This window comes from Sebastes fasciatus, chromosome 16 (genome assembly GCF_043250625.1).
Source record: "Sebastes fasciatus isolate fSebFas1 chromosome 16, fSebFas1.pri, whole genome shotgun sequence".
NCBI lineage: Eukaryota > Metazoa > Chordata > Actinopteri > Perciformes > Sebastidae > Sebastes > Sebastes fasciatus.
Genome location: NC_133810.1, coordinates 574,564 through 602,444, shown reverse-complemented (window position 1 = coordinate 602,444; position 27,881 = coordinate 574,564). Strand labels below are relative to the sequence as shown.

At 45.8% G+C, this 27,881-nt stretch overlaps 2 protein-coding genes across 6 annotated transcripts in view; both read right to left on the bottom strand.

Annotated features, from left to right (window-relative positions):
• Positions 1 to 404: 404 nt before the first annotated feature.
• On the bottom strand, positions 405 to 4,339 carry ndufa2 (NADH:ubiquinone oxidoreductase subunit A2). The gene is made up of 3 exons (XM_074610964.1): positions 4,107 to 4,339; positions 1,182 to 1,288; positions 405 to 606 (listed from the first exon to the last, which is right to left on the bottom strand). Exons 1-3 carry the CDS (start codon positions 4,292 to 4,294, stop codon positions 515 to 517), a joined length of 387 nt encoding a protein of 128 aa, XP_074467065.1. The 5' UTR covers positions 4,295 to 4,339; the 3' UTR covers positions 405 to 514.
• Positions 4,340 to 6,081: 1,742 nt separating this feature from the next.
• Positions 6,082 to 27,881, bottom strand: part of LOC141752533 (A disintegrin and metalloproteinase with thrombospondin motifs 2-like) — a 27,786-nt gene continuing 5,986 nt past the window's right edge. For 4 of the 5 annotated variants that reach the window (XM_074610539.1, XM_074610543.1, XM_074610542.1 and 1 more), the window contains 23 exons: positions 25,654 to 25,846; positions 20,911 to 21,017; positions 20,684 to 20,767; positions 19,182 to 19,265; positions 18,752 to 18,998; positions 18,203 to 18,308; positions 14,740 to 14,883; positions 14,510 to 14,642; positions 13,599 to 13,712; positions 13,346 to 13,491; positions 13,168 to 13,257; positions 12,944 to 13,026; positions 11,575 to 11,708; positions 11,237 to 11,360; positions 10,577 to 10,657; positions 10,333 to 10,496; positions 10,091 to 10,250; positions 9,856 to 9,988; positions 8,552 to 8,765; positions 7,992 to 8,121; positions 7,810 to 7,881; positions 7,276 to 7,504; positions 6,082 to 7,186 (listed from right to left, as the gene is read on the bottom strand). In XM_074610539.1, coding sequence (XP_074466640.1) covers positions 6,397 to 7,186; positions 7,276 to 7,504; positions 7,810 to 7,881; positions 7,992 to 8,121; positions 8,552 to 8,765; positions 9,856 to 9,988; positions 10,091 to 10,250; positions 10,333 to 10,496; positions 10,577 to 10,657; positions 11,237 to 11,360; positions 11,575 to 11,708; positions 12,944 to 13,026; positions 13,168 to 13,257; positions 13,346 to 13,491; positions 13,599 to 13,712; positions 14,510 to 14,642; positions 14,740 to 14,883; positions 18,203 to 18,308; positions 18,752 to 18,998; positions 19,182 to 19,265; positions 20,684 to 20,767; positions 20,911 to 21,017; positions 25,654 to 25,846 — 3,762 coding nt within the window. In that variant the 3' untranslated portion in view covers positions 6,082 to 6,396. The remainder of the gene's footprint in view (positions 7,187 to 7,275; positions 7,505 to 7,809; positions 7,882 to 7,991; positions 8,122 to 8,551; positions 8,766 to 9,855; positions 9,989 to 10,090; positions 10,251 to 10,332; positions 10,497 to 10,576; positions 10,658 to 11,236; positions 11,361 to 11,574; positions 11,709 to 12,943; positions 13,027 to 13,167; positions 13,258 to 13,345; positions 13,492 to 13,598; positions 13,713 to 14,509; positions 14,643 to 14,739; positions 14,884 to 18,202; positions 18,309 to 18,751; positions 18,999 to 19,181; positions 19,266 to 20,683; positions 20,768 to 20,910; positions 21,018 to 25,653; positions 25,847 to 27,881) is intronic. The other variant, XM_074610544.1, reaches the window with a different exon arrangement.

Below are 27,881 nucleotides of genomic sequence, written 5' to 3'. Positions count from 1 at the left end.
ACAGGGAACATCAGATAGAACACAGGAAACATCAGATAGAACACAGGGAACATCAGATAGAACACAGGGAACATCAGATAGAACACAGGGAACATCAGATAGAACACAGGGAACATCTGATCCAGGAAGAGGAAACAGACCTGGGTTGATCTGGGAGGTCAGCAGAGTAAACGTGATGTTTTATTATAAAGTAAAAAATCATGCTTCACGTACAGAAAAATAAACTGCAGTAAACAAAGTGTTTGTTCATTTGGTTCCTACCTGATCTCCCAGTAAAACACCTTAAAACCAGTGAAACCTCTGAATGATCCAGAGAAAACAAAGTCAACTAAATATTATAATAATAATAATAATAATAAGAAGAAGAAGAAGAACAAGAAGAAGAAACCAGCAGGAAACAGAGAGACATTAATCATATTGAGGTTTATTCATATCAACACATTTACATACAAACTGAATGAATGAAGCCAGTTTGGACTGAACCACTTCAGCAGGGACGGGGGGAACGGGGGGGTCAAGGTTTGGACTGGACCAGAGTCTGCAGAGCGCCGGCCACCTGATCAGCTGACATGTTGTCCACTGAGACGCTGCGTTCCTTACCCAGATCTGAACACAAACATCAGCATTATTATTATTATTATTATTATTATTATTATTATTATTAATAATCAGGATATAAATGCAGATATTTACAGATAATAATCTATATAATAATCTATATAATAATCTATACAATAATCTATAATAATCTATATAATAATCTATATAATAATCTATACAATAATCTATACAATAATCTATAATAATCTATATAATAATCTATATAATAATCTATACAATAATCTATACAATAATCTATATAATAATCTATACAATAATCTATATAATAATCTATATAATAATCTATACAATAATCTATATAATAATCTATACAATAATCTATACAATAATCTATAATAATCTATAATAATCTATATAATAATCTATATAATAATCTATACAATAATCTATATAATAATCTATATAATAATCTATATAATAATCTATATGATTGTGTAGAAAATGAACATCATTATTATTTTTATTATTACTACTATAATTATAATTATGATTAATAATGATGCTGTGAATGCATGGTGAGTGATTCAGTATGATGTAAGTGGGGTGTGATGTGGACTCACCGTAGCGGGCCCAGACCCGGGCCTGGACTCCAGAACACTCTCTGATCAGGATCGGGAAGTCTGGGTTGGACCTCTTCAGAGTCACATAGTGCTGCTCCACAAAGTCTCTGTAGAGGACACAGGCAGAGACACAGGCAGAGACACAGTCAGAGACAGAGACAGAGACACAATCAGAGACACAATCAGAGACACAGACAGAGACACAGTCAGAGACACAGTCAGTCAGAGACACAGTCAGAGACACAGACAGAGACACAGTCAGTCAGAGACACAGACAGAGACACAGTCAGAGACACAGACAGACAGAGACACAGACAGAGACACAGTCAGAGACACAGACAGAGACACAGTCAGTCAGAGACACAGTCAGAGACACAGACAGAGACACAGTCAGTCAGAGACACAGTCAGAGACACAGTCAGAGACACAGTCAGAGACACAGTCAGAGACACAGTCAGAGACACAGTCAGAGACACAGTCAGTCAGAGACACAGTCAGAGACACAGACAGAGACACAGTCAGTCAGAGACACAGACAGAGACACAGTCAGAGACACAGTCAGTCAGAGACACAGTCAGAGACACAGTCAGAGACACAGACAGAGACACAGTCAGTCAGAGACACAGACAGAGACACAGTCAGAGACACAGACAGACAGAGACACAGACAGAGACACAGTCAGAGACACAGACACAGACAGAGACACAGTCAGAGACACAGACAGACAGAGACACAGACAGAGACACAGACAGAGACACAGACAGAGACACAGACAGAGACAGTCAGAGACAGTCAGAGACACAGACAGAGACACAGTCAGAGACACAGTCAGAGACACAGACAATCAGAGACACAGACAGAGACACAGACAGTCAGAGACACAGTCAGAGACACAGACAGAGACACAGACAGAGACACAGACAGAGACACAGACAGAGACACAGACAGAGACACAGTCAGACAGAGACACAGACAGAGACACAGTCAGACAGAGACACAGACAGAGACACAGACAGAGACAGAGACACAGACAGAGACACAGTCAGACAGAGACACAGACAGAGACACAGTCAGACAGAGACACAGACAGAGACACAGACAGTCAGAGACACAGTCAGAGACACAGTCAGAGACACAGTCAGAGACACAGACAGAGACACAGTCAGACAGAGACACAGACAGAGACACAGACAGTCAGAGACACAGTCAGAGACACAGACAGAGACACAGTCAGAGACACAGACAGAGACACAGACAGAGACACAGTCAGAGACACAGACAGAGACACAGTCAGAGACACAGACAGAGACACAGACAGAGACACAGTCAGAGACACAGACAGAGACACAGTCAGACAGAGACACAGACAGAGACACAGACAGTCAGAGACACAGTCAGAGACACAGACAGAGACACAGACAGAGACACAGACAGTCAGAGACAGTCAGAGACACAGACAGAGACACAGTCAGAGACACAGACAGAGACACAGACAGAGACACAGTCAGAGACACAGACAGACAGAGACACAGACAGAGACACAGACAGACAGAGACACAGACAGAGACACAGTCAGAGACACAGTCAGAGACACAGACACAGACACAGACAGAGACACAGTCAGAGACACAGACAGACAGAGACACAGACAGAGACACAGACAGAGACACAGACAGAGACAGTCAGAGACAGTCAGAGACACAGACAGAGACACAGTCAGAGACACAGTCAGAGACACAGACAATCAGAGACACAGACAGAGACACAGACAGAGACACAGGTAGAGACACAGACAGTCAGAGACACACACAGACACAGACAGTCAGAGACACAGTCAGAGACACAGACAGAGACACAGACAGAGACACAGGTAGAGACACAGACAGAGACACAGACAGTCAGAGACACAGTCAGAGACACAGTCAGAGACACAGACAGAGACACAGACAGAGACACAGGTAGAGACACAGAGAGACAGACAGACAGAGACACAGACAGAGACACAGAGAGACAGACAGTCAGAGACACAGACAGAGACACAGACAGTCAGAGACACAGACAGAGACACAGTCAGAGACACAGACAGAGACACAGACAGAGACACAGACAGAGACACAGACAGTCAGAGACACAGACAGAGACACAGACAGAGACACAGACAGAGACACAGAGAGACAGACAGACAGAGACACAGACAGAGACACAGAGAGACAGACAGTCAGAGACACAGACAGAGACACAGACAGAGACACAGACAGTCAGAGACACAGACAGAGACACAGTCAGAGACACAGACAGAGACACAGACAGAGACACAGAGACACAGACAGAGACACAGACAGTCAGAGACACAGACAGAGACACAGACAGTCAGAGACACAGACAGAGACACAGAGACACAGACAGAGACACAGACAGTCAGAGACACAGACAGAGACACAGACAGTCAGAGACACAGACAGAGACACAGAGACACAGACAGAGACACAGACAGTCAGAGACACAGACAGAGACACAGACAGTCAGAGACACAGACAGAGACACAGTCAGAGACACAGACAGAGACACAGACAGAGACACAGACAGTCAGAGACACAGACAGAGACACAGACAGAGACACAGAGAGACAGACAGTCAGAGACATGTATTAGTACTTTTACTACAAACACAACCTGCTGTGTGTTGATGGTCTCATGCTAACTGTTAGCAGCTAACAGCTAACTAGCAGCTAGCTGTGTTCAGGTCATTCTCTATGAGCATGCTAAGCTAACTGTTAGCATGCTAAGCTAACTGTTAGCATGCTAAGCTAACTGTTAGCGTGCTAAGCTAACAGGTCATTCTCTATGAGCGTGCTAAGCTAACTGTTAGCATGCTAAGCTAACAGGTCACTCTCTATGAGCATGCTAAGCTAAGCTAACAGCTCACCTGGCTCCCTGGCTGGCTGCAGAGTTCTGGCAGAGGTGGACTCGGATCTCTCGGAGGCTTTTACCCAGACCTCCCCCATGGAGTCCCCTCACTACCACGGAGCCGAGTCCTCCCTGTAGTCCTCCCTGTAGTCCTCCGAGTCCTCTGAGTGTCCTCCCCACCAGTCCTCTCGCTGCAGCGGCCATCATCTCAGCTTCCTGTTTCTGTCAAGGACAGCGGAGGGTTAACAGCCCGGAGCTCAGACTGACAGGCTCCTCACTGGGCGGTTTGTGCCCCGAGTCTGTCCTCACAGGTATCACCCCCCTTTAACAGCTCATACAGTGTTTAAAGATACTACATGAACTTTACTGCAGTAAAGCAGTAATACCACAGTGTATTATGTGTATCATGTATTATGTATATATAATTATTATTATGTATAATATATATATATAATATAATAATATAATGTATAATATATATTTATATTATATTATCATTATTATTATATAATATATATTATTATATAATATTATTTATAATATATAATATAATAATAATAATATCATATATATAATATAATAATATATAATATAATAATAATAATAATATAATATGTACATATGTATATATATCCTCTGAAAAGAGGAGTACTTTTAGTGTTAATACTTTTAGTACATTTTGATGATAATACACAAGTAAAGTATTTTAAAATGTTGGTATTGACACTTTTACTTCAGTAAAGGATGTAAGTACTTATTCCACCACTGATATAATATAATATATAATAATAAATAATAATAACTATTGGTCCGTTGACAAAATTTGTCTGCAACTATTTTTATAATCGATCAATAATTTTAGTAATTTTTCAAGTTAATTAATTTCTTTCTGTTTTATATAATAATAATAATAATAATAATAATAATGAACTGGATCTCTTTACGTTTCAGACTGTTGGTCAAACAAATCAAATCATCTGAAGTCGTCACGTTGGACTGAGAAACTCACATTTTTCACTCTTTTAAGACAGTCTTTATAATTAAACAGTTAATTCATTATTCTCTTTTTGTTTTGTTTTGTTTTGTTTATCCTTCATGGTTTTTTAATCATTCGGTACGACCACGGTTGAGATGAAATGTCTGGTGCTGGTTTCTCTCCTGGAATAAAGCAGAATAAAGAGTGAGGAGGAGGATATGTGAGCAGATCTGTTGAACGATGTTCTCTGAGTGTTTGAAACTGATTCTTCTTCTTCTCCTCTGAACTGGTGTGATGATCCACGTTTGAACCCGTCAGCTGTTTCCACTGATGTGCAGACGTCAACACGCCGAAGCTGCTGTGACTCATCAGATCTGAATTCAGTTTGATGTCAAACAGACGAGCAGCTGCTCTTCACGATGCACACAGAGAGAGAAACCTTTTAATGGAAACCACCAATATCTGAATCAGAGTCTGAAAAATGAAACAGCTCAGAAACATGTTGGATCAGCAGATGTTGAGAGAAAAAACACTGACTTTGTACTTTGACACCAGAAAATAGTTCAGAAACGAGTCGTGTGAGGAACAGGAGACGGTGTGATCTGGTCGCTGTTTCTGGAGGTTTCTCTGTGTTTTATTTAACGGACATTTTCCCCGTTAATAGACGGGTTCGTCACCTTTACACTTCAGTTTGGGTTCAGATAACCCAAACCAGATTTGAGGTGTTAATCAGAGAGCTCCGAATTAAATGTGAAGCTTTGAATTAAATGTGAAGTGGTTATTTCTTCCATGGTTGATGGAGGAAATGTTGGTTTCTATGGAGACGAGCTCCTTCTCTTCCTCTCCGACGCGTCGAGAAAACAAATGATACCGGCGGCGATCTGACTTCGCTGTTAGTGTGAGCACAGCGTTACCGTAGAGACATGAGAGAGTGGTTTCAATCTGAACATCTGACTCTCAGAGAGACGGAGAAATGTTGAGCTGTTCCTTTAACACGAGTCGTGATGACATCAGCAGCTGGATGAGGCTTTGCTTTATTTAGAAACAGGATTATTCGGTACAAACATCATGAATGTGAAAATCAACAACTGAACATCAGAAGAAGAATGAAGCAAACGGTTCTGGTGTTAAACAGTTAGACCTTTCAGGATCACGTCTAGACTAAAACATGACTGAAGCTCCAGAGAACCTGTTGGTAAATCATCATCAGTCGTTTGTCTCGTCGGCTCTGCGGTCTGTTCCTCGTTAAGAGTTCGTTAGCGTTAGCGGAAGTGAGCAAGCTGCACATGCGTCATCACGAGTGAACAATAAAACAAAAAGAGAAATATTATTTTTAGTGTTTCCTGTCTGTCCTGCCCTCTCTGCTCCTGCTGGGTCTCTTCACAACATCCTTTCGTCGTCTCTCATTCAGAAGCTGCTGGATTCGTTTGTTTTGCGTTCGCTCGCGGATCGGCGGCATCCGTGGCACAAAGTAGTTCTGCTGTCCCCTGGCGACCTCAGCGTCCAATCCCACGATCCGGTACGGGACCTCGTCCACCGAGTTGTTCTCCTTCTTAGAGAGCGGGAAGAAGGAGGACAAGGATGACGACGGTGCTGAAGGTTCAGTTGACGTCTGAAGGCTCCGCCCTCCAGATGTTCTGTTTGGGGATGATGTGACGGTCATGATGTCATCAGGATCAGCTGACGTTGTTGTGGTGGTGGGGAACTCTGGGACGGCAGACGTCCTGACCGGCCCCGGGGTTGCACCTACTATGGGAACTGTAGCAGGGGACATTGTGGGAGTGGTAGTTTTCCTCTTGAATAAATGTGGTGGAGCAGTTTTTCTTGGACGCCTTGTAGTAGTAGAAGTAGTAGTAGTGGTAGTAGGAGTAGTGGTAGTAGTTGGAATGATAGGAGTGTCAGAGGGAATAGAAGGATTCTCGTAGGACGAATACTCGCCGTAATCGTCATACTCCACGTACACGAAGTCGGTGCTGCTCCTGCTGGTCGGGGGCGGAGTTACAGTGAAGCTGGGAGGTGGCGTGCTGATGATGTCACTGGTGATGTGACTGGTGATATAGCTGCTGTCAGACCAGGAGGAGGTGGATGCTGAAGTCATCGTCTCTGTGGTTAAACTCCACAAACTACAAGACAAACAAAGAAAGATCAGTGACAGATCAAGACTACCCCCCTCCAGCTGTTAATGGAACTTTCCAGGTCGATTCTTGCTGACCTGCTGTTGGCGGTCGGCGGGATCGTGCTGCTGAAGTTGCTGGAGTTGCTTAAGTTGCTGGAGTTGCTGGAGTTGCTGGAGTTGCTGGAGTTGTCAGAGTTGCTGGAGTTGCTGAGGTTTACCTCGCGGCAGGATTTGCAGCACATCTGACGGTAGCCGGCGATGGAGCAGTACCGATTCAACGCCTCCATCCGGCAAAAACTTGAGCGGTCACCACGGCAACGCTGCCCTGGAGACAGAGCAGGAGCAATGGTTCAGTTATTGAAGTCTGACCACCGGAGCAGAACATGTGATCGGTGATTCCAACGTGATGTTTTCAGGTTTATTTATTGAGTCTCATCAGAGACCTGATCAACTCCACCTGGTGTCACCCTGTAATCTGTACCTGGATACAAGACCTGGTATCAATCACCTGGTTATTGCTATCTTACTTTTCCTTAGCTGAGACTACAAACACCTGAGTAACATTCACAGTCATCTCCAAAGAAGGTGGGGACAAGAGAGGACAAGAAAGGAGGAATATGTGAGTTGTACTGGAGGAGATCTTTGGAGCTGGGAAGTTTGGGTTGGACCTGGACAACCACTGAATGATGGCGGTCTTCTGGCCTGCAGGGGGGAAACAAACTCACAGTCAGCTACACACAGACTACACCTCCCAGCATCCCTCCCTCTCTGCAAGTGCACTAATATCTGGTGTGTGATTGGTCGATGCCTACCGCCGCAGGGTGGGGGCTGGCAGGTGCGGGTTGTGATTGGTCGAGGGTCGCTGCAGTTTCGGGCTGAACCCTCTGGACTCGAACACACAACCTGACGCTCCTGAGTCCCGTTTCCACATGAGACTGAACACTAAAAACATAAACAAGTTGGTCACACTCAGGTGTTCAGATTCTATACTGATCAGTTATTGATCCGGGTCATATTCAACAAACATCCTAAGATTTATAGTAGTTTTAACTGGCTGAGTAAGGCGATAGTCCAGAAAGAAGTTACATGTAATCCAGAGAGAAGGAAGCAAGAGGTAGTCCAGAAAGAAAAAAGTGAGGTAGTCCAGAAAGAAAGAAGTTAGAGATAGTCCAGCAAGATGAAAGTTAGATAGTCCAGAAAGATGGAAGTTTGAGGTAGTCAGGGAAGTGGAAAGTTAGAAGTAGTCCAGAAAGAAGGAGGTGAAGTAGGCCAGAGAGAATGAATTTAGAGGTAATGCAAACATTTCGGAGGACTCCTGGTGGTAAAATAACTTTGTGACTTATGAACAGTCCCCTGGTTTCACTCTTCATACCCGGGTCCAGGGCCCAGCTCGCCAGGCAGGGGGGCAGGGTAAGCGGTTGCAGGTTCGTTTCCCCTCCGGTCGGTCCCCACCACAGAGTTTGCTGTGCACTGAGCGCTGCTGCTGCTTCCCCATGCTGGACGTCTGCTGGCAGCTCACCCAGCGACGCTGCCATCCCGTCTGCCCGCAGGAGGCACTGCAGTCCTCCCACTCCCCAGTCACCCAGCTGAGGGGGCAGAAACAGAAGAATTTCATACAATAAACCAGGCTTTCTTATCGGACAAGAGCATCTTTCTTCACTTTTTCATGTTACCCTTTGGGTTGATGAAGTAGACTGTTCAGTCGACCAAAGTTCAGGACCTATAATCAGATATACTTTTTCCTGATGAAGTCCAGAAAGATAGATTTAAGAGGTAGTCCAGAGAGAAGAAATGTGGTAGTCCAGAAATAAGGAAGGTAGAGGTAGTCCAGAAAGAAGAAAGGTAGAGGTAGTCAATAAAGAAGGAAGGTAAAGGTAGTCCAGAAAGAAGTAAGGTAGAGGTAGTCCAGAGACAAAGAAGGTAGAGGTAGTCAAGAAAGAAGGAAGGTAGAGGTAGTCCAGAAAGAAGAAAGGTAGAGGTAGTCAAGAGACAAAGAAGGTAGAGGTAGTCAAGAAAGATGGAAGGTAGAGGTAGTCCAGAAAGAAGAAAGGTAGAGGTAGTCAAGAAAGAAGGAAGGTAGAGGTAGTCCAGAGAGAAGGAAGGTAGAGGTAGTCCAGAAAGAAGAAAGGTAGAGGTAGTCAAGAGACAAAGAAGGTAGAGGTAGTCAAGAAAGAAGTAAGGTAGAGGTAGTCCAGAAAGAAGTAAGGTAGAGGTAGTCCAGAGAGAAAGAAGGTAGAGGTAGTCCAGAGAGAAGAAATGTGGTAGTCCAGAGAGAAAAAAGGTGGAGGTAGTCAAGAAAGATGGAAGGTAGAGGTAGTCCAGAAAGAAGAAAGGTAGAGGTAGTCCAGAAAGAAGAAATGTGGTAGTCCAGAGAGAAAAAAGGTGGAGGTAGTCAAGAAAGAAGGAAGGTAGAGGTAGTCCAGAAAGAAGGAAGTGAGGTAGTCCAGAAAGAAGGAAGTAGAGGTAGTCCAGAAAGAAGGAAGTGAGGTAGTCCAGAAAGAAGGAAGGTAAAGGTAGTGCCTGTGGCGCCATAGCAACCAGAATCAGCCTGAACATGGTGAGCTGTGTATCGGCAGTGTGTTACCGTGGTGAGTTGTAGTGTGTTACCGTGGTGAGCTGTAGTGTGTTACCGTGGTGAGCTGTAGTGTGTTACCGTGGTGAGCTGTAGTGTGTTACCGTGGCGAGCTGCAGGTGTCAGTGCTGCAGGTGCGGCTGATGGCTCTCGGTTTGTTGATGTTGGAGCAGAACATCCTCTGAACCATTTTCCCATCGGCCTTCCTCCTGCAGCCAAACCTTGTGTACTGTTTCCCTGGCAACCAGACAACATCGTTAACTACATGCCGCCGTTACCGTGGTTACCTACACGACACAGCCTACTACCAGGCTGGTAACCAGCGGCAGAGCTGCGTACCTCCTCCGCAGAGTTTGGAGCACTGCGACCACTTCTTCAGCGCCCACTCATAGAAGATGGCGTCCTCCTGCACCAGGTTGGACTCCAGCGAGGACCGGAGATGATCCTGGATGATGTACTTGTAGGACACCGTGACCTTGGAGTCACCATGGGAACGGACCTGACGGACAGACACACAGTGTTTTGTTTCTGCTTTAGACTCAATGCGATGCATGTTGGACTCCCCGTGTTGACGGACTGACCATGAGCAGCACTCCGTATGTCAGAGGCCCCGTGGTCTGGATGGACTCCAGCTGCTCGCTGTTGCTGTACTCCCACGCCACGCCCTTCTCGATCACCACTCTGGACTCTGGGAGCTCGTCGTCAGCGTTGAGGAAGAGGTTTCCCGTCTCCTGGTTCGTCACCGCTGGAGCAGGAGACAATGAAAACAAGGTTTTACCTACAGAAGATGTTCATGTTGGACAGACCAGCGTGTCCTCCTCTTACCCAGGATGTGAGGAGACCCTTTGAACTCCTGGATCAGCAGGTGTCGGGCTCCTTTGGGGATCTCCAGGATCTTCAGGTAACCTAGGCAACGGGAACAATAATCATTAATTGATCAGCAGCACTCATTAGTTACTGCAGCACCCGGTCATCAAGGCGTGTACAGCAGGACCGGCTTCATACCGGGACGTTAGGTTCATCAGACCGGGGACGTTAGGTTCATCAGACCGGGGACGTTAGGTTAAAACAGGTTTCATCAACTGACATCAGGAAGTTCCTCTGATTGGACGGGGTTTGACAGAGACAGGTCCTCTGATTGGACGTCTGTCAGAGACAGGTCCTCTGATTGGACAGGGTTGGACAGAGACAGGTCCTCTGATTGGACAGGGTTGGACAGAGACAGGTCCTCTGATTGGACGAGGTTGGACAGAGACAGGTCCTCAGATTGGACAAGGTTGGACAGAGACAGGTCCTCTGATTGGACGGGGTTGGACAGAGACATGTCCTCTGATTGGACGGGGTTGGACAGAGACATGTCCTCTGATTGGACGAGGTTGGAAAGAGACATGTCCTCTGATTGGACGGGGTTGGACAGAGACATGTCCTCTGATTGGACGGGGTTGGACAGAGACATGTCCTCTGATTGGACGGGGTTGGACTGACCTGGTTTCTTGGTGCTGCGGGTGAAGTTTCCTTTGACGATCTTGCAGCTGGAGTTGTCTCCTCCACAGACTCCACATCTGTCCTCCTGCTGGTCTGAAGCAATCTGTCCATCACAGCCTATATGCTGCAGGACAGAGGACACAAGGACAGAGGACACAAGGACAGAGGAGAGGAGACGTTAGTTGAGGATCAGTAATTGTCTCTGGGACGTGGAGGAGACACCAGAATATAAATAAATAAATAAATGAATTAATAAACATGTTAACAGTTGTATTCTTTGTTCCAGTGAAATGAGTGAAGAAGGAAACATGTGTGAGGAACTGAAACTAAATAAAGACCTCACACTCTCCTCGCACGCAGACGCTGTGGGCGTCGCCGTAGGAACAGGGCGTCCCATCATGCACCATTCTGTTGACGGAAACCACCGCGGCCGTCTCCTTGGACCGACAGTACAGATGACAGCGCTCGTCAGCTGCACACACACACACACACACACACACACACACACACACACAGATACATCATCACATATAATACATATAATATATAATACAAATACATATATACATATATATGAATATAATGAGCAGTCAGAGCTGCTTAAGGTGGAACATTTAAGGTGGAGCAGAGTTTAAAGAGTTTAAAGAGTTAAAGAGACGAGAGGCCTCATGTTTCCCTACAATAACAGATTCCTGACTGATGACTATAACATGTGAACACACACACACACACACACACACACACAGACACACACACAGACACACACACACACACACACACACACACACACACACACACACACACACACACACACACAGAGAGAGAGCAGGGAGGATCTTTAAGTTCGGAAAGAATGTGTTCTGTGTTTTTCCCCTCACAGATTAGTGGGATTTTCTTTTTAATTTATAATGTTTTATACTTCTGGTGAATATAATCCATCAGTCTGATTTCCATAGATGTATTTAGTATATTCAGTTCCCTTTGTTAACACCTTATTTTGAAAAGCAGTCCCACGTGTCTACTTCCTGTAACTTCTCCAAGGTGGTCTCTAGCTCTCCCGTCAGCTCCGTTCTCTTTATCCATCCATGGTCAGCTCCATCGGGGCCGTTTCAATGCAGAGAACAGTAATGTCAGTATCTGGGTGCTCTACAGTCGTAGCGTCGGCCCATTTGACCACAGAGACGAGAGCGACGGACGGCTCCACCGCCACGTTATTTTCGGACATATTTCGGCCAGTTTTTGGGCCATATTTCAGACATACTTTGGCTTTTTTCTGCCTTTTTTCTGGACATATTTCAGAATTGTTTTTACATATCTCTGCCTTTTTTAGGAAATGTCTTTGGGCCATATTTCGGACACATTTTGCCCTTCTTTAGACGTTAGCATGCAGCTTTAGCTCTGCTCTGTCTAGCTCTGCTTTTCCTGTCAATGTGTGAAACCCAAAGTGTTTCCATCCTTTACTGGATGTGTAGTGTTTACCACACTGGATTTAACATGGGAGGGTGCAGGTCGTATCCACGACGACCCTCCAGCGGTTTAGACTCTCTGAGGTTTGTTTTGGTTGACGGATACGGAACGGATATGACGTCACGTTACTCAGACTACCACAATAAAAGCAGTAACTTCCTTCTACCTCCACAGAGACTCAGATGAAGCAGATAGATCCATTCTGGTGTTAAAACATCTGTTTAGAGATCTAGTATTTACGGTCGGGGTGTTGGTACGGCAGCCAGTGGTGTTTACGTCCTTCGTGCTCCATGAAAGGATTCCAGACTTTACACTGATCCTCTCTGAAACAAGAACACAGAGAACATTATACCTACTGACCTGAAGTCAGTCAGAGGACACAGATAACACAGAGACCAGCTGATCTACTGACCTGAAGACAGTCAGAGGACACAGATAACACAGAGACCAGCTGATCTACTGACCTGAAGTCAGTCAGGGGGGGGCAGTCTTCTTGGCTGCACAGCTGGAACTCGTAGCTGTACCCGAAGCAGGTCCTCCCCCCGTTGGCTGGACTGAGAACAACAACAGGTTAGAGCCTTCCGATTGGTGCGTTTCGCTCTGTGACATCACAGACAGATGATTGACGGCTCGCTCACTCACGCTGGGCTGTCACAGCGCCGGGCCCGGAACCTGACCCCGCCCCCGCAGGTCCTGGAGCAGCCGCCGAACGGACTCCACGACCCCCAGCCGCCATCTTGTCTCAGCATGTCGGGGGTCAACTTCATGCAGAAACCCTTGAAACAGTGCTGCAACGAGACCAGGTTAGCCTAGCTTAGCATAAAGACTGGAGGTCATTAGCTAATTAGCACTATACTAGTCACACAGCAAAGACCTGACCTGGACGTGTCCTCACCTTCCCCGGTCCACACTTGGTCCCGTCCAGCGGCGGACCTTTCTTGGTCTTACAGTAGAACGGGTTGATGTAGTCGCTGCACCACAGCTGTTTGCAGGGCTCGATGTTGGTGTACTGGAGACAAACACAGACCGTTTTAATCAGGGATGAACCTTTCCAAGCCGACCTAGAGCCGGTGGCGGTGCACCGCCTCGTATGCGGGACTCCCCAGCCTGCCGTGTGTCCTCACACCCTCCAGCTGGCTGTTAACGAGGGTCTTTAGGCACAGAGAAGTACTCGTATCGGTACTCGTATCGGTACTCGGTATCGGTACTCGGTATCGGAGAGTACCCAGATGGAAGTACTTGTACTCGGTCTGAAATAAAGTGGTATCGGTGCATCACTAGATTTAAAGCTAGAGTGAAGATCCTGGTATCATAGTAAACTAGAGAACCTGATGAATCCATCGGTACCAACCATGTCAGACTAGCTGGTCATGAAGGAGGTTAAAAAACGCTCCAAACTGACACTCAATGTTGGAGAGGAAATGTGTCATGTCACTTTCCAAAGGGGTCCCTTGACCTCTGACCTCCAGATGTGTGAATGTAAATGGGTTCTATTGTGGGTCTAATGTTCAAACAGCAGCAACAGAAACTGGAAACATGTTTTAAATCCTCATTAAAGTCTGACTTCTATAATCTGAACAAACTGAGAACTGAACATGATGAGCTCAGAACCAGAGACAATAACAGAGACGTCATCTGCAGTTCTGTTGTGTGATGTCATCAAACGTCTCTCACTTCACGTCCTGACCAGATGTGGTATTGGCCTCCAACCGAAAACACACATCAGCAGGTCACATCTGGACAGACGGACAGACAGACAGACAGACAGACAGACGTACAGACAGACAGACAGACAGACAGACGTACTGCGGTACAGAGGCTGTATCCTGGTCCGAAGTCGAAGCGACACTGTTGGTCCATGGAGTAATGAAACCCCGGCAGCTGAGGCTGAGCCGGCCAATCGTGGTTGAACGGGTCGTCACGGAGACAGTCATAGGTACTGAAGAGACAGACGGACAGACAGACAGACAGACAGACAGGTCAGTGTCTCTGTGGTTGACAGTGAGTAGTACTAGTGTTAATATTGCAGTACTGACTCCAGGTAAGTGTGTAACTCCTTCCAGCTGCAGCGGGACCAGTGGTACCGATGGAAGGTGGCCTGAACCCGCGGAGACATGATGCTGCCCACCGGCACGTCATCGACACAGTCGTTCGCCTCGCCGTCGTGCTCCATCCCTAACCTGAGACAGACAGACGGACGGTCAGACAGACAAATGGATAGGTAATGATACGTTGACATCTGGAAGTCGGTATCGTCTCTACGTGGACATCTGGAAGTCATCGTCTCTATGTGGACACCTGGAAGTCGTTATCGTCTCTACGTGGACACCTGGACGTCGTTATCGTCTCTACGTGGACACCTGGAAGTCGTTATTGTCTCTACGTGGACACCTGGACGTCGTTATCGTCTCTACGTGGACACCTGGACGTCGTTATCGTCTCTACGTGGACACCTGGAAGTCGTTATTGTCTCTATGTGGACACCTGGAAGTCGTTATCGTCTCTACGTGGACACCTGGACGTCGTTATCGTCTCTACGTGGACACCTGGAAGTCGTTATCGTCTCTACGTGGACACCTGGACGTCGTTATCGTCTCTACGTGGACACCAGGACGTCGTTATCGTCTCTAAGTGGACATCTGGAAGTCGGTATCATCTCTACGTGGATATCTGGAAGTCATCGTCTCTATGTGGACACCTGGAAGTCGTTATCGTCTCTACGTGGACACCTGGACGTCGTTATCGTCTCTACGTGGACACCTGGAAGTCGTTATCGTCTCTACGTGGACACCTGGACGTCGTTATCGTCTCTACGTGGACACCTGGACGTCGTTATCGTCTCTACGTGGACACCTGGAAGTCGGTATCGTCTCTATGTGGACACCTGGAAGTCGTTATTGTCTCTATGTGGACACCTGGAAGTCGTTATCGTCTCTACGTGGACACCTGGACGTCGTTATCGTCTCTACGTGGACACCTGGAAGTCGTTATCGTCTCTACGTGGACACCTGGACGTCGTTATCGTCTCTACGTGGACACCAGGACGTCGTTATCGTCTCTAAGTGGACACCTGGATGTCGTTATCGTCTCTACGTGGACACCAGGACGTCGTTATCGTCTCTAAGTGGACACCAGGACGTCGTTATCGTCTCTAAGTGGACATCTGGAAGTCGGTATCATCTCTACGTGGATATCTGGAAGTCATCGTCTCTATGTGGACACCTGGAAGTCGTTATCGTCTCTACGTGGACACCTGGACGTCGTTATCGTCTCTACGTGGACACCTGGAAGTCGGTATCGTCTCTACGTGGACACCTGGAAGTCGTTATTGTCTCTACGTGGACACCTGGACGTCGTTATCGTCTCTACGTGGACACCTGGACGTCGTTATCGTCTCTACGTGGACACCTGGAAGTCGGTATCGTCTCTACGTGGACACCTGGAAGTCGTTATTGTCTCTATGTGGACACCTGGAAGTCGTTATCGTCTCTACGTGGACACCAGGACGTCGTTATCGTCTCTAAGTGGACACCTGGATGTCGTTATCGTCTCTACGTGGACACCTGGACGTCGTTATCGTCTCTACGTGGACACCAGGACGTCGTTATCGTCTCTAAGTGGACACCTGGATGTCGTTATCGTCTCTACGTGGACACCAGGACGTCGTTATCGTCTCTAAGTGGACACCTGGATGTCGTTATCGTCTCTACGTGGACACCAGGACGTCGTTATCGTCTCTAAGTGGACACCTGGATGTCGTTATCGTCTCTAAGTGGACACCTGGACGTCGTTATCGTCTCTACGTGGACACCAGGACGTCGTTATCGTCTCTAAGTGGACACCTGGATGTCGTTATCGTCTCTACGTGGACACCTGGACGTCGTTATCGTCTCTACGTGGACACCAGGACGTCGTTATCGTCTCTACGTGGACACCTGGACGTCGTTATCGTCTCTACGTGGACACCAGGACGTCGTTATCGTCTCTACGTGGACACCTGGAAGTCGTTATCGTCTCTACGTGGACACCTGGACGTCGTTATCGTCTCTACGTGGACACCAGGACGTCGTTATCGTCTCTAAGTGGACACCTGGATGTCGTTATCGTCTCTACGTGGACACCAGGACGTCGTTATCGTCTCTAAGTGGACACCAGGACGTCGTTATCGTCTCTAAGTGGACATCTGGAAGTCGGTATCATCTCTACGTGGATATCTGGAAGTCATCGTCTCTATGTGGACACCTGGAAGTCGTTATCGTCTCTACGTGGACACCTGGACGTCGTTATCGTCTCTACGTGGACACCTGGAAGTCGGTATCGTCTCTACGTGGACACCTGGAAGTCGTTATTGTCTCTACGTGGACACCTGGAAGTCGGTATCGTCTCTACGTGGACACCTGGACGTCGTTATCGTCTCTACGTGGACACCTGGAAGTCGTTATCGTCTCTACGTGGACACCTGGACGTCGTTATCGTCTCTACGTGGACACCAGGACGTCGTTATCGTCTCTAAGTGGACACCAGGACGTCGTTATCGTCTCTAAGTGGACATCTGGAAGTCGGTATCATCTCTACGTGGATATCTGGAAGTCATCGTCTCTATGTGGACACCTGGAAGTCGTTATCGTCTCTACGTGGACACCTGGACGTCGTTATCGTCTCTACGTGGACACCTGGAAGTCGTTATCGTCTCTACGTGGACACCTGGACGTCGTTATCGTCTCTACGTGGACACCTGGACGTCGTTATCGTCTCTGCGTGGACACCTGGAAGTCGTTATCGTCTCTACGTGGACACCTGGACGTCGTTATCGTCTCTACGTTGACACCTGGAAGTCATTATCGTCTCTACGTGGACACCTGGAAGTCGTTATCGTCTCTACGTGGACAACTGGAAGTCGTTATCGTCTCTACGTTGACACCTGGAAGTCGTTATCGTCTCTACGTGGACAACTGGAAGTCGTTATCGTCTCTACGTGGACAACTGGAAGTCGTTATCGTCTCTACGTTGACACCTGGAAGTCGTTATCGTCTCTACGTGGACAACTGGAAGTCGTTATCGTCTCTACGTGGACAACTGGAAGTCGTTATCGTCTCTACGTTGACACCTGGAAGTCGTTATCGTCTCTACGTTGACAACTGGAAGTCGTTATCGTCTCTATGTTGACAACTGGAAGTCGTTATCGTCTCTACGTGGACAACTGGAAGTCGTTATCGTCTCTACGTGGACAACTGGAAGTCGTTATCGTCTCTACGTGGACAACTGGAAGTCATTATCGTCTCTACGTTGACACCTGGAAGTCGTTATCGTCTCTACGTTGACAACTGGAAGTCGTTATCGTCTCTACGTGGACAACTGGAAGTCGTTATCGTCTCTACGTTGACACCTGGAAGTCATTATCGTCTCTACGTGGACACCTGGACGTCGTTATCGTTGCTAAAACTGAGAGTTCTTTCGATGTTGTTGTGAATTTGAGTGAACTGTATTTGTGTATCTCACACGTGTCCTGTTTCATGGGCAGCTACGAAGGCCGAGGAAAACCCGTCTTCAAGGACGAGGACGCAGCTCCGATGTAAGTGACACATTCCTGTAACTGGAGCATAACCTGCAGAGAGAGGTCAAAAAGTCAGAGGTCAGGCAGGTGGTATTAGTAGCAGTATTTGTATTATTAGTGGTACTATTAGCAGTAGTACTCTGCATGCCGGGTGGGGCCAAACACATTCCTGGTAAATGGTTAGTAGCAGTATTTGAAGACTTAGTAGTAGTAACCTGCAAGCCGGGTGGGGCCAAACTCCTGCATGGCCAGGGAGATGGTGTAAGTGGTAGTTTTATTTGTAGTATTAGTGGTAATATTAGCAGTAGTGTCCTGCATGTCCAAGTGGCTGGACCCTTGCCTGGTCAGGTACATGCCTTTAGTGGTAGTACTTGTAGTATTAGTGATAGCATTAGCAGTACTTTCCTGCATCCTGAAAGGGGCCAAACTCCTCATTAGGTAGATGGTATTAGTTGGAGTACTTGTAGTATTAGTAGAGGTATTAGCAGAAGTACCCTGCATGCCGGAGGGGCCAAACTCCTGCCTGGTCAGGTAGATGGTATTAGTTGGAGTACTTGTAGTATTAGTGGTAGTATTAGCGGAAGTACCCTGCATGCCGGAAGGGCCAAACTCCTGCCTGGTCAGGTAGATGGTGTGGTCGTGCTGCTCGGCGTGGCTCTGCTCCTGGTACTGGAGATACGACCATCCACAAACATTCTCCAAACTCTTCTGGGGATTCCCCACAGAGATCAGGTCCTGGGACTGAAAGAAGGGACAACCGGTGTGTGTTTTTAGCTAACATGTAGAGGTGTAATGGAGAGCAAACGTTTAAAAATCTGAATTTATATTTTTCGTACAATGGAATACGACAACTGGACAACTTTACAGAAAAGTGCTCGGACCAGAAACCTTCAGCAGCTGTGAAACAGCGTGAGAGTTTGGTACCTTTGATGGAGACAACATGATGATTCGGACCAGAACAACATTGATGTTGGCGCCCAGAGAATGATCCTGATAGACCTCATTGACCTGGAACAGAGAGAGAGGGAGGAGAGAGAGAGAGAGAGGAGAGAGAGAGAGAGAGAGAGAGAGAGAGAGAGAGAGAGAGAGAGAGAGAGAGAGAGAGAGAGAGAGAGAGAGAGAGAGAGAGAGAGAGAGAGAGAGAGAGAGAGAGAGAGAGAGAGAGAGAGAGAGAGAGAGAGAGAGAGAGAGAGAGAGAGAGAGAGAGAGAGAGAGAGAGAGAGAGAGAGAGAAGAGAGAGAGAGAGAGAGAGAGAGAGAGAGAGTTGCTGTAAATACATTAATCCATCGAGCTATTTGACCAATTTTTCTAAAGTTGGGAAAACGCAAGACTCAAAATTCTACCGTTGTACCTTTTTAGATTAACGTCCTAGAACTCTTTTAGTGTCAGTACCTCATGGTGGCGGAGGGGTTTCCTGTAGTTCATGGTAAGGTCACTAGAGACCAGACAAAGAGCGATTCATTGACCAGACGAGGTAAAATCGGGGCCCGTTCTAGGGGCCAAAGGTGAGTGCCTGATGGGTGACCTTTGACCCATGGCCGGGCTGATCCCAAAACAAAAAACAGTGGCCGACTGCCTCGAGACTCACCCAGATCAAAGACAGGAACAAGAGTCCACTGTGATTCCAGCTGAGTCCCAATTCAAGATGGAAGATCAGACATCTGACTCTTGGTACATCAGTGATTTTGTTATTGGAGCTCAAGGTGCTCAAGGTATCAATAATCTTGATATAGACAGACCTTTGTTTGACCGTGACCTTCACTGGGATGAGAGTCAGTACCTCCCAGTCTGAGGCCATGGTTCTCTGCCGGAAAATGCTGGATTGCGCCCTCCGGGTTGGGAGGGAGTCTTTGCCCCAAGCGAGGGAGTTCAAGTATCTCCGGGTCTTGATAACCAGTGACTCTAACAACTCTCAGATAACCTCAACGACTCTCAGATGACTCTAACGACTCTCAGGTGACTCCAATGGCTCTCAGGTGACTCTAACGACTCTCAGATGACTCTAAGAACTCTCAGGTAACTCTTACGACTCTCTGGTAACTCCAATGGCTCTCAGGTGACTCTAACGACTCTCAGGTAACTCCAATGGCTCTCAGGTAACTCTTACGACTCTCAGGTAACTCCAATGGCTCTCAGGTGACTCTAACGACTCTCAGATGACTCTAACGACTCTCAGTTGACTTTAATGATTCTCAGGTGACTCTAACGACTCTCAGGTAACTCCAATGGCTCTCAGGTGACTAACGACTCTCAGGTAACTCCAATGGCTCTCAGGTGACTCTAACGACTCTCAGGCGACTCTAACGACTCTCAGGTGACTCTAACGACTCTCAGGCGACTCTAACGACTTTCAGATGACTCTAACGACTCACAGATGAGAGGCATTCACCACAGAATTAAAGATCTGTGTGCATGGTTTCACTTACTATGTTCATGAGTGTCAGAAGATATTTCTGAATGTGGTCTCGGCCGTGGAAGAGAAGAACTGAATAATCCACAGCTAACAGAACCTGGAGGAGGAAAAGAGGAGGAGAGGTTAAAAAGTTCAGCAAACATTCAACAGTTCATCAACCTCTGTCTCAAACAACAGTTCATCAACCTCTGTCTCAAACAACAGTTCATCAACCTCTATCTCAAACAACAGTTCATTAACCTCAATGTTAAACAGTTCAGCCTCTTCAATGTAGCGCCGTCGTCGAGCCGATCTGGATCCAGACCACAACACATTCTGGATCAAGTTCAGAGAACCTAAAAGAGGACCTGGAGACAAACAGAAGAGCAACATCAGTCTTTTACACTGATATACATGTAGTCAGAGGAAGGACTGAACTCCCTCGGTCCCTCGGCCCGTCAGTCTGGACATCTGATGATGTTTAGTTTTATTAGCTGTTATCTTACTGGATGCTTGGATGACTCAACTGACTCTCAGATGACTCTAACCACTCTCAGGTGACTAACGACTCAGGTGACTCTAACGACTCTCAGATGACTCTAACGACTCTAAGGTAACTCCAACGACTCTCAAGTGACTCTAACGACTCTCAAGTGACACTAACGACTCTCAAGTGACACTAACGACTCTCAAGTGACTCTAACGACTCTAAGGTAACTCCAACGACTCTCAAGTGACTCTAACGACTCTCAAGTGACACTAACGACTCTCAAGTGACTCTAACGACTCTCAGATGACCTCAACGATTCTCAGGTGACTCTAACGACTCTAAGGTAACTCCAACGACTCTCAGGTGACTCTAACAACTCCTAGGTGACACTAACGACTCTCAGGTGACTCCAACGATTCTCAGGTGTCCCTTTGTGTCCTTGTGTGTCCCTGTGTGTCCTTGTATCATTGTGTATATTGTACATCAGAGTTTAAAACTAGCTGAGTCGTCGCTGATCTGAGTTCAGACAGAAACAGATGTTGCTTCTACAGGTGTGTTGTTGCTATAAATAACTCAGTCAGCAGGAGAGAGAACGAATCATTTCACATTAAAGTGCTAACAGACTGCAGGTCAGAGGTCGGAGCCCAGCTGTGATTTCATTGGCCGGTGAAGGAACAAGAGAAAGAAGTCCTGCGTTGTTCTGTCGTCCAGTAAAACCTGAATCTAAATAAAGTTTCAGTTTGTTTTTTCTCTCTGTGCATCCAGATGTTTTCCATATTGTGTACTGATGCCTTCATAAACATCAACAGTAACATCTGGTGGAACGTAAACTATAATATATATAAACCACAGCAGGTTCAGCATTCCACCGCCAGCACCAGGAGGCCGTTTGCTCGCGGTCGTACGCACACAATAATAATAACTATAAAAAAAATAAAATGGTGAAATAGAAACAGATATCTACGTCAGACGTCTGGTTTTCAGCTTTAGAGTTTCAAGTGTTCAAGTCAGAGTTTGAGTACAACATGAAGACAGAACAGCTGGTTCCTGTTTCACAGATTTCGTGGCATTTTATATATAAAAATGAGGTCTGTCAAAGTTAACGTGAAGTAACGACTCTCAGGTGACTCTAACGACTCTCAGGTGACTCTAACGACTCTCAGATGACTAACGACTCTCAGGTGACTCTAACGACTCTCAGATGACTCTAACGACTCTCAGGTGGATCTAACGACTCTCAGACGACTCTAACTCAGGTGACTCTAACGACTCTCAGGTGACTCTAACAACTCTCAGGTGGCTCTAACGACTTTCAGGTGCCTCTTACGACTCTCAGGTGCCTCTAACGACTCTCAGGTGCCTCTAACGACTCTCAAGTGACTCTAACGACTCTCAAGTGACTCTAACGACTCTCAAGTGACTCTAACGACTCTCAGGTGACTCTTACGACTCTCAGGTGACTCTAACGACTCTAAAGTGACTCTAACGACTCTCAGGTGACTCTTACGACTCTCAGGTGACTCTAACGACTCTAAAGTGACTCTAACGACTCTCAGGTGACTCTTACGACTCTCAGGTGACTCTAACGACTCTAAAGTGACTCTAACGACTCTCAGGTGACTCTAACGACTCTCAAGTGACTCTAACGACTCTAAAGTGACTCTAACGACTCTCAGGTGACTCTTACAACTCTCAGGTGACTCTAACGACTCTAAAGTGACTCTAACGACTCTCAGGTGACTCTTACAACTCTCAGGTGACTCTAACGACTCTAAAGTGACTCTAACGACTCTCAGGTGACTCTTACAACTCTCAGGTGACTCTAACGACTCTAAAGTGACTCTAACGACTCTCAGGTGACTCTAACGACTCTCAGATGACTCTAACAACACTCAGATGACAGACATTTGCATAAAGCAGCATATTTGTCCACTCCCATGTTGATAAGAGTATTAAATACTTGACAAATCTCCCTTTAAGGTTCATTTTGAACAGATAAAAAATGTGAGATTAATTTGCGATTGACAGCCCTAATAAAAATATCAAATGATATTAATTCAAGTTATTAATGTCAGAACAAAAGGTTCAGTTGTAATAATCAGACGTCTATCAGGTCATTTCAGAGTTCTGTGTTGGAGATATGAACCCTGGTTATGTTAATGTGTTTTCTGAGTGGAGACTTTATGAAAACATCTGTCGTGGAGGAAATGACATCAGACGCTCTGAGGTCACCGCCGCCGTACGGCCGTAGGGCTCAGGGACGAGGTAAGCTGAGGTGAAATCAAACTGGCTCCTGATTGGCCGACGCTGTTGTTGAAGACACAAACAGATTCCAGAGACCGAGCTGAGAGGAGCTGAACTATCTGTCAACTCCGAGTCCAAAACCTCAAAACCTCAAAACCTCAGAACCTCCAGAACCTCCAGAACCTCCAGAACGCTGAGCGTCTGAGCGTCGGACTGCCACGTCGCAGTCTGTGTGTGTGTGTGTGTGTGTGTGTGTGTGTGTGTGTGTGGGTGTGTGTGTGGGTGTGTGTGTGTGTGTGGGTGGGTGTGTGTGTGTCTCTGCCAAGTTTCCTGGAACAATTTCTGTTTTCAGTTTGATTTTTTTTCCTTCTGCAGAAACTTTACAGCAGCTTCACAGTGAAAACACTCCGTCTCTCCTCGATGATCATCACGTCAAGTAACCCATACCGTACACGTGACCTTTGACCTCTGCATTTAACCCTACAGTCAGATCACAACAGCCAACAACAGCTGTCAGTGTGTCAGTGTGCTGACTTGACTATGACTTGCCCCAAACGTCATGTGATTATCATAAAGTGGGCATGTCTGTAAAGGGGAGACTCGTGGGTACCCATAGAACTCATTTACCCGTATCGGTACTCGGTATCGGAGAGTACCCAAATGTAAGTACTTATACTCGGTCTGAAAAACAGTGGTATTGGTGCATCCCTAGTAATATTGTATGCGTAGTATTGTATGCATTGTATTGTATGCGTAGTATTGTATACGTAGTATTGTATGTGTAGTATTGTAAGGGTAGTATTGTATACGTAGTATTGTATGCATTGTATTGTATGCGTAGTATTGTATACGTAGTATTGTATACGTAGTATTGTATGTGTAGTATTGTATACGTAGTATTGTATGTGTAGTATTGTATACGTAGTATTGTATACGTAGTATTGTATACGTAGTATTGTATGTGTAGTATTGTACGCGTAGTATTGTACGCGTAGTATTGTACGCGTAGTATTGTATGCGTAGTATTGTAAGGGTAGTATTGTATGCGTAGTATTGTATGCGTAGTATTGTATGCGTAGTATTGTAAGGGTAGTATTGTATACGTAGTATTGTATGCATTGTATTGTATGCGTAGTATTGTATGCGTAGTATTGTATACGTAGTATTGTATGTGTAGTATTGTACGCGTAGTATTGTACGCGTAGTATTGTACGCGTAGTATTGTATGCGTAGTATTGTATGCGTAGTATTGTAAGGGTAGTATTGTATACGTAGTATTGTATGCATTGTATTGTATGCGTAGTATTGTATGCGTAGTATTGTATACGTAGTATTGTATGTGTAGTATTGTACGCGTAGTATTGTACGCGTAGTATTGTACGCGTAGTATTGTATGTGTAGTATTGTACGCGTAGTATTGTACGCGTAGTATTGTATGCGTAGTATTGTATGCGTAGTATTGTATGCGTAGTATTGTAAGGGTAGTATTGTATACGTAGTATTGTATGCATTGTATTGTATGCGTAGTATTGTATACGTAGTATTGTATGTGTAGTATTGTAAGGGTAGTATTGTATACGTAGTATTGTATGCATTGTATTGTATGCGTAGTATTGTATACGTAGTATTGTATACGTAGTATTGTAAGGGTAGTATTGTATACGTAGTATTGTATGCATTGTATTGTATGCGTAGTATTGTATACGTAGTATTGTATACGTAGTATTGTACGCGTAGTATTGTACGCGTAGTATTGTACGCGTAGTATTGTAAGGGTAGTATTGTATGCGTAGTATTGTATGCGTAGTATTGTATGCGTAGTATTGTATGCGTAGTATTGTAAGGGTAGTATTGTATACGTAGTATTGTATGCATTGTATTGTATGCGTAGTATTGTATACGTAGTATTGTATGTGTAGTATTGTATGCGTAGTATTGTATACGTAGTATTGTATGTGTAGTATTGTACGCGTAGTATTGTACGCGTAGTATTGTATGCGTAGTATTGTAAGGGTAGTATTGTATGCGTAGTATTGTATGCGTAGTATTGTATGCGTAGTATTGTAAGGGTAGTATTGTATACGTAGTATTGTATGCATTGTATTGTATGCGTAGTATTGTATACGTAGTATTGTATGTGTAGTATTGTAAGGGTAGTATTGTATACGTAGTATTGTATACGTAGTATTGTAAGGGTAGTATTGTATGCGTAGTATTGTATGCGTAGTATTATAGTGTTCCGTGTAATCATCAGTCAGGGTCAGGCTCACCTCTGAGGACGTCATCAGCTGTTTGATTGACAGCTGCTTGTCTCTTAATGACGGCTGAGGAGCGATAAACAATGTGTTGTCTTCCTCCTTCCTCCTCTTCCTCCTCTTCCTCCTCTTCTTCTTCTCTTCCTGTCCTCCGTCGGTCCAACGGCTCGATGAAAAACTCCTCCTGACCCGTCCGGATCATCCCGGCCTGCAGATTAAGAGTCAGCATTAATAAACTATGAGTCAGCATTAATAAACTATGAGTCAGCATTAAAAAACAGTTCCTGCACACAAACTGATCAAAGTGATTGATTGATTGTGTTTTATGTATTGATCAGTTTAATGAGTCGTTGTTGCTTTAAGTCACATCAGCGGCTGCAGCACCAAACACTCCTCTTCTCTTTTCTTTCTGTCTTTCTGTCTCTAAACGCCTCTCATCTTTCACTCACATCTGGCTTCAATCAGCCGGCTCTGCTCCGCTGTAAAAGGTGAAGGTAAACTGGGACTGCGTCCCCACAGAGGAGAGAGAGTCAAAGTGTTTCAGGTCTTCATGTTTTACAGTGTTCAGTTTGTGTCTGCAGGTCTGAAATCATTTCTGTTCTCACATGAACCGACTTGTTGCTCTTCAGTTCCTCGTCTGCTCTCCGACTGTTTAACTGAACGTCTTCACACTCACATCTGTTTTTATCTGGTTTAAAACTTTCATCAGCTGGTTGGGATTGAATTGAAAAAAATATCTTATAATTATTATTCTTTATCTTTTTACAAATGGTGCTTCGTTTAGTCCAAGATTTTCATTTTGACTCTAACGACTCTCAGATGACTCTCAGGTGACTCTAACGACTCTCACGTGACTCTAACGACTCTCAGGTGGATCTAACGACTCTCAGACGACTCTAACGACTCTCAGGTGACTCTAACGACTCTCATATGACTCTAACGACTCTCAGGTGGATCTAACGACTCTCAGACGACTCTAACGACTCTCAGGTGGATCTAACGACTCTCAGACGACTCTAACGACTCTCAGGTGACTCTAACGACTCTCAGATGACTCTAACGACTCTCAGGTGGATCTAACGACTCTCAGACGACTAACTCAGGTGACTCTAACGACTCTCAGGTGACTCTAACAACTCTCAGGTGGCTCTAACGACTCTCAGGTGGCTCTAACGACTCTCAGGTGACTCTAACGACTCTCAGATGACTCTAACAACTCTCAGGTGGCTCTAACGACTCTCAGGTGGCTCTAACGACTCTCAGGTGACTCTAACGACTCTCAGGTGACTCTAACGACTCTCAGGTGGATCTAACGACTCTCAGACGACTCTAACGACTCTCAGGTGACTCTAACGACTCTCAGATGACTCTAACGACTCTCAGGTGGATCTAACGACTCTCAGACGACTCTAACTCAGGTGACTAACGACTCTCAGGTGACTCTAACAACTCTCAGGTGGCTCTAACGACTCTCAGGTGGCTCTAACGACTCTCAGGTGGCTCTAACGACTCTCAGGTGACTCTAACGACTCTCAGGTGACTCCAACGACTCTCAGGTGACTAACGACTCTCAGATGACTCTAACGACTCTCAGGTGGATCTAACGACTCTCAGACGACTCTAACTCAGGTGACTCTAACGACTCTCAGGTGACTCTAACAACTGTCAGGTGACTCTAACGACTCTCAGGTGACTCCAACGACTCTCAGGTGACTCTAACGACTCTCAGATGACTCTAACAACTCTCAGGTGGCTCTGACAACCTCTCAGGTGACTCTAACAACTCTCAAGTGACCTCAGCAACTCTCAGATGACTCTAACAACTGTCAGGTGGCTCTAACAACTCTCAGGTGGCTCTAACGACTCTCAGGTGACTCTAACGACTCTCAGGTGACTCCAACGACTCTCAGGTGACTCTAACAACTCTCAGATGGCTCTGACGACCTCTCAGGTGACTCTAACGACTCTCAGGTGACTCTAACGACTCTCAGGTGACTCCAACGACTCTCAGGTGACTCTAACAACTCTCAGGTGGCTCTGACGACCTCTCAGGTGACTCTAACGACTCTCAGGTGACTCTAACGACTCTCAGATGACCTTTTTACAAATGGTCCTTCGTTTAGTCCAAGATTTATTTATATTTTAAATGTATGTTTTCATTAGTTAAATGTGACGACAGCTGCAGCAGTGTCACTCCTTCTGTTAACGATATGTTAATGATATGCTAATGATATGCTAATGAT

Excerpts from the sequence above, each read along its gene's own strand:
- ndufa2 (XM_074610964.1), bottom strand. The coding sequence starts at position 4,294 with ATGATGGCCGCTGCAGCGAGAGGACTGGTGGGGAGGACACTCAGAGGA. Across the intron at positions 1,289-4,106 it reads GCAGCCAGCCAGGGAGCCAG|AGACTTTGTGGAGCAGCACT; the intron begins GTGAGCTGTTAG and ends TGTCCTCTACAG. Across the intron at positions 607-1,181 it reads CCGGGTCTGGGCCCGCTACG|ATCTGGGTAAGGAACGCAGC; the intron begins GTGAGTCCACAT and ends GTTTGTGTTCAG.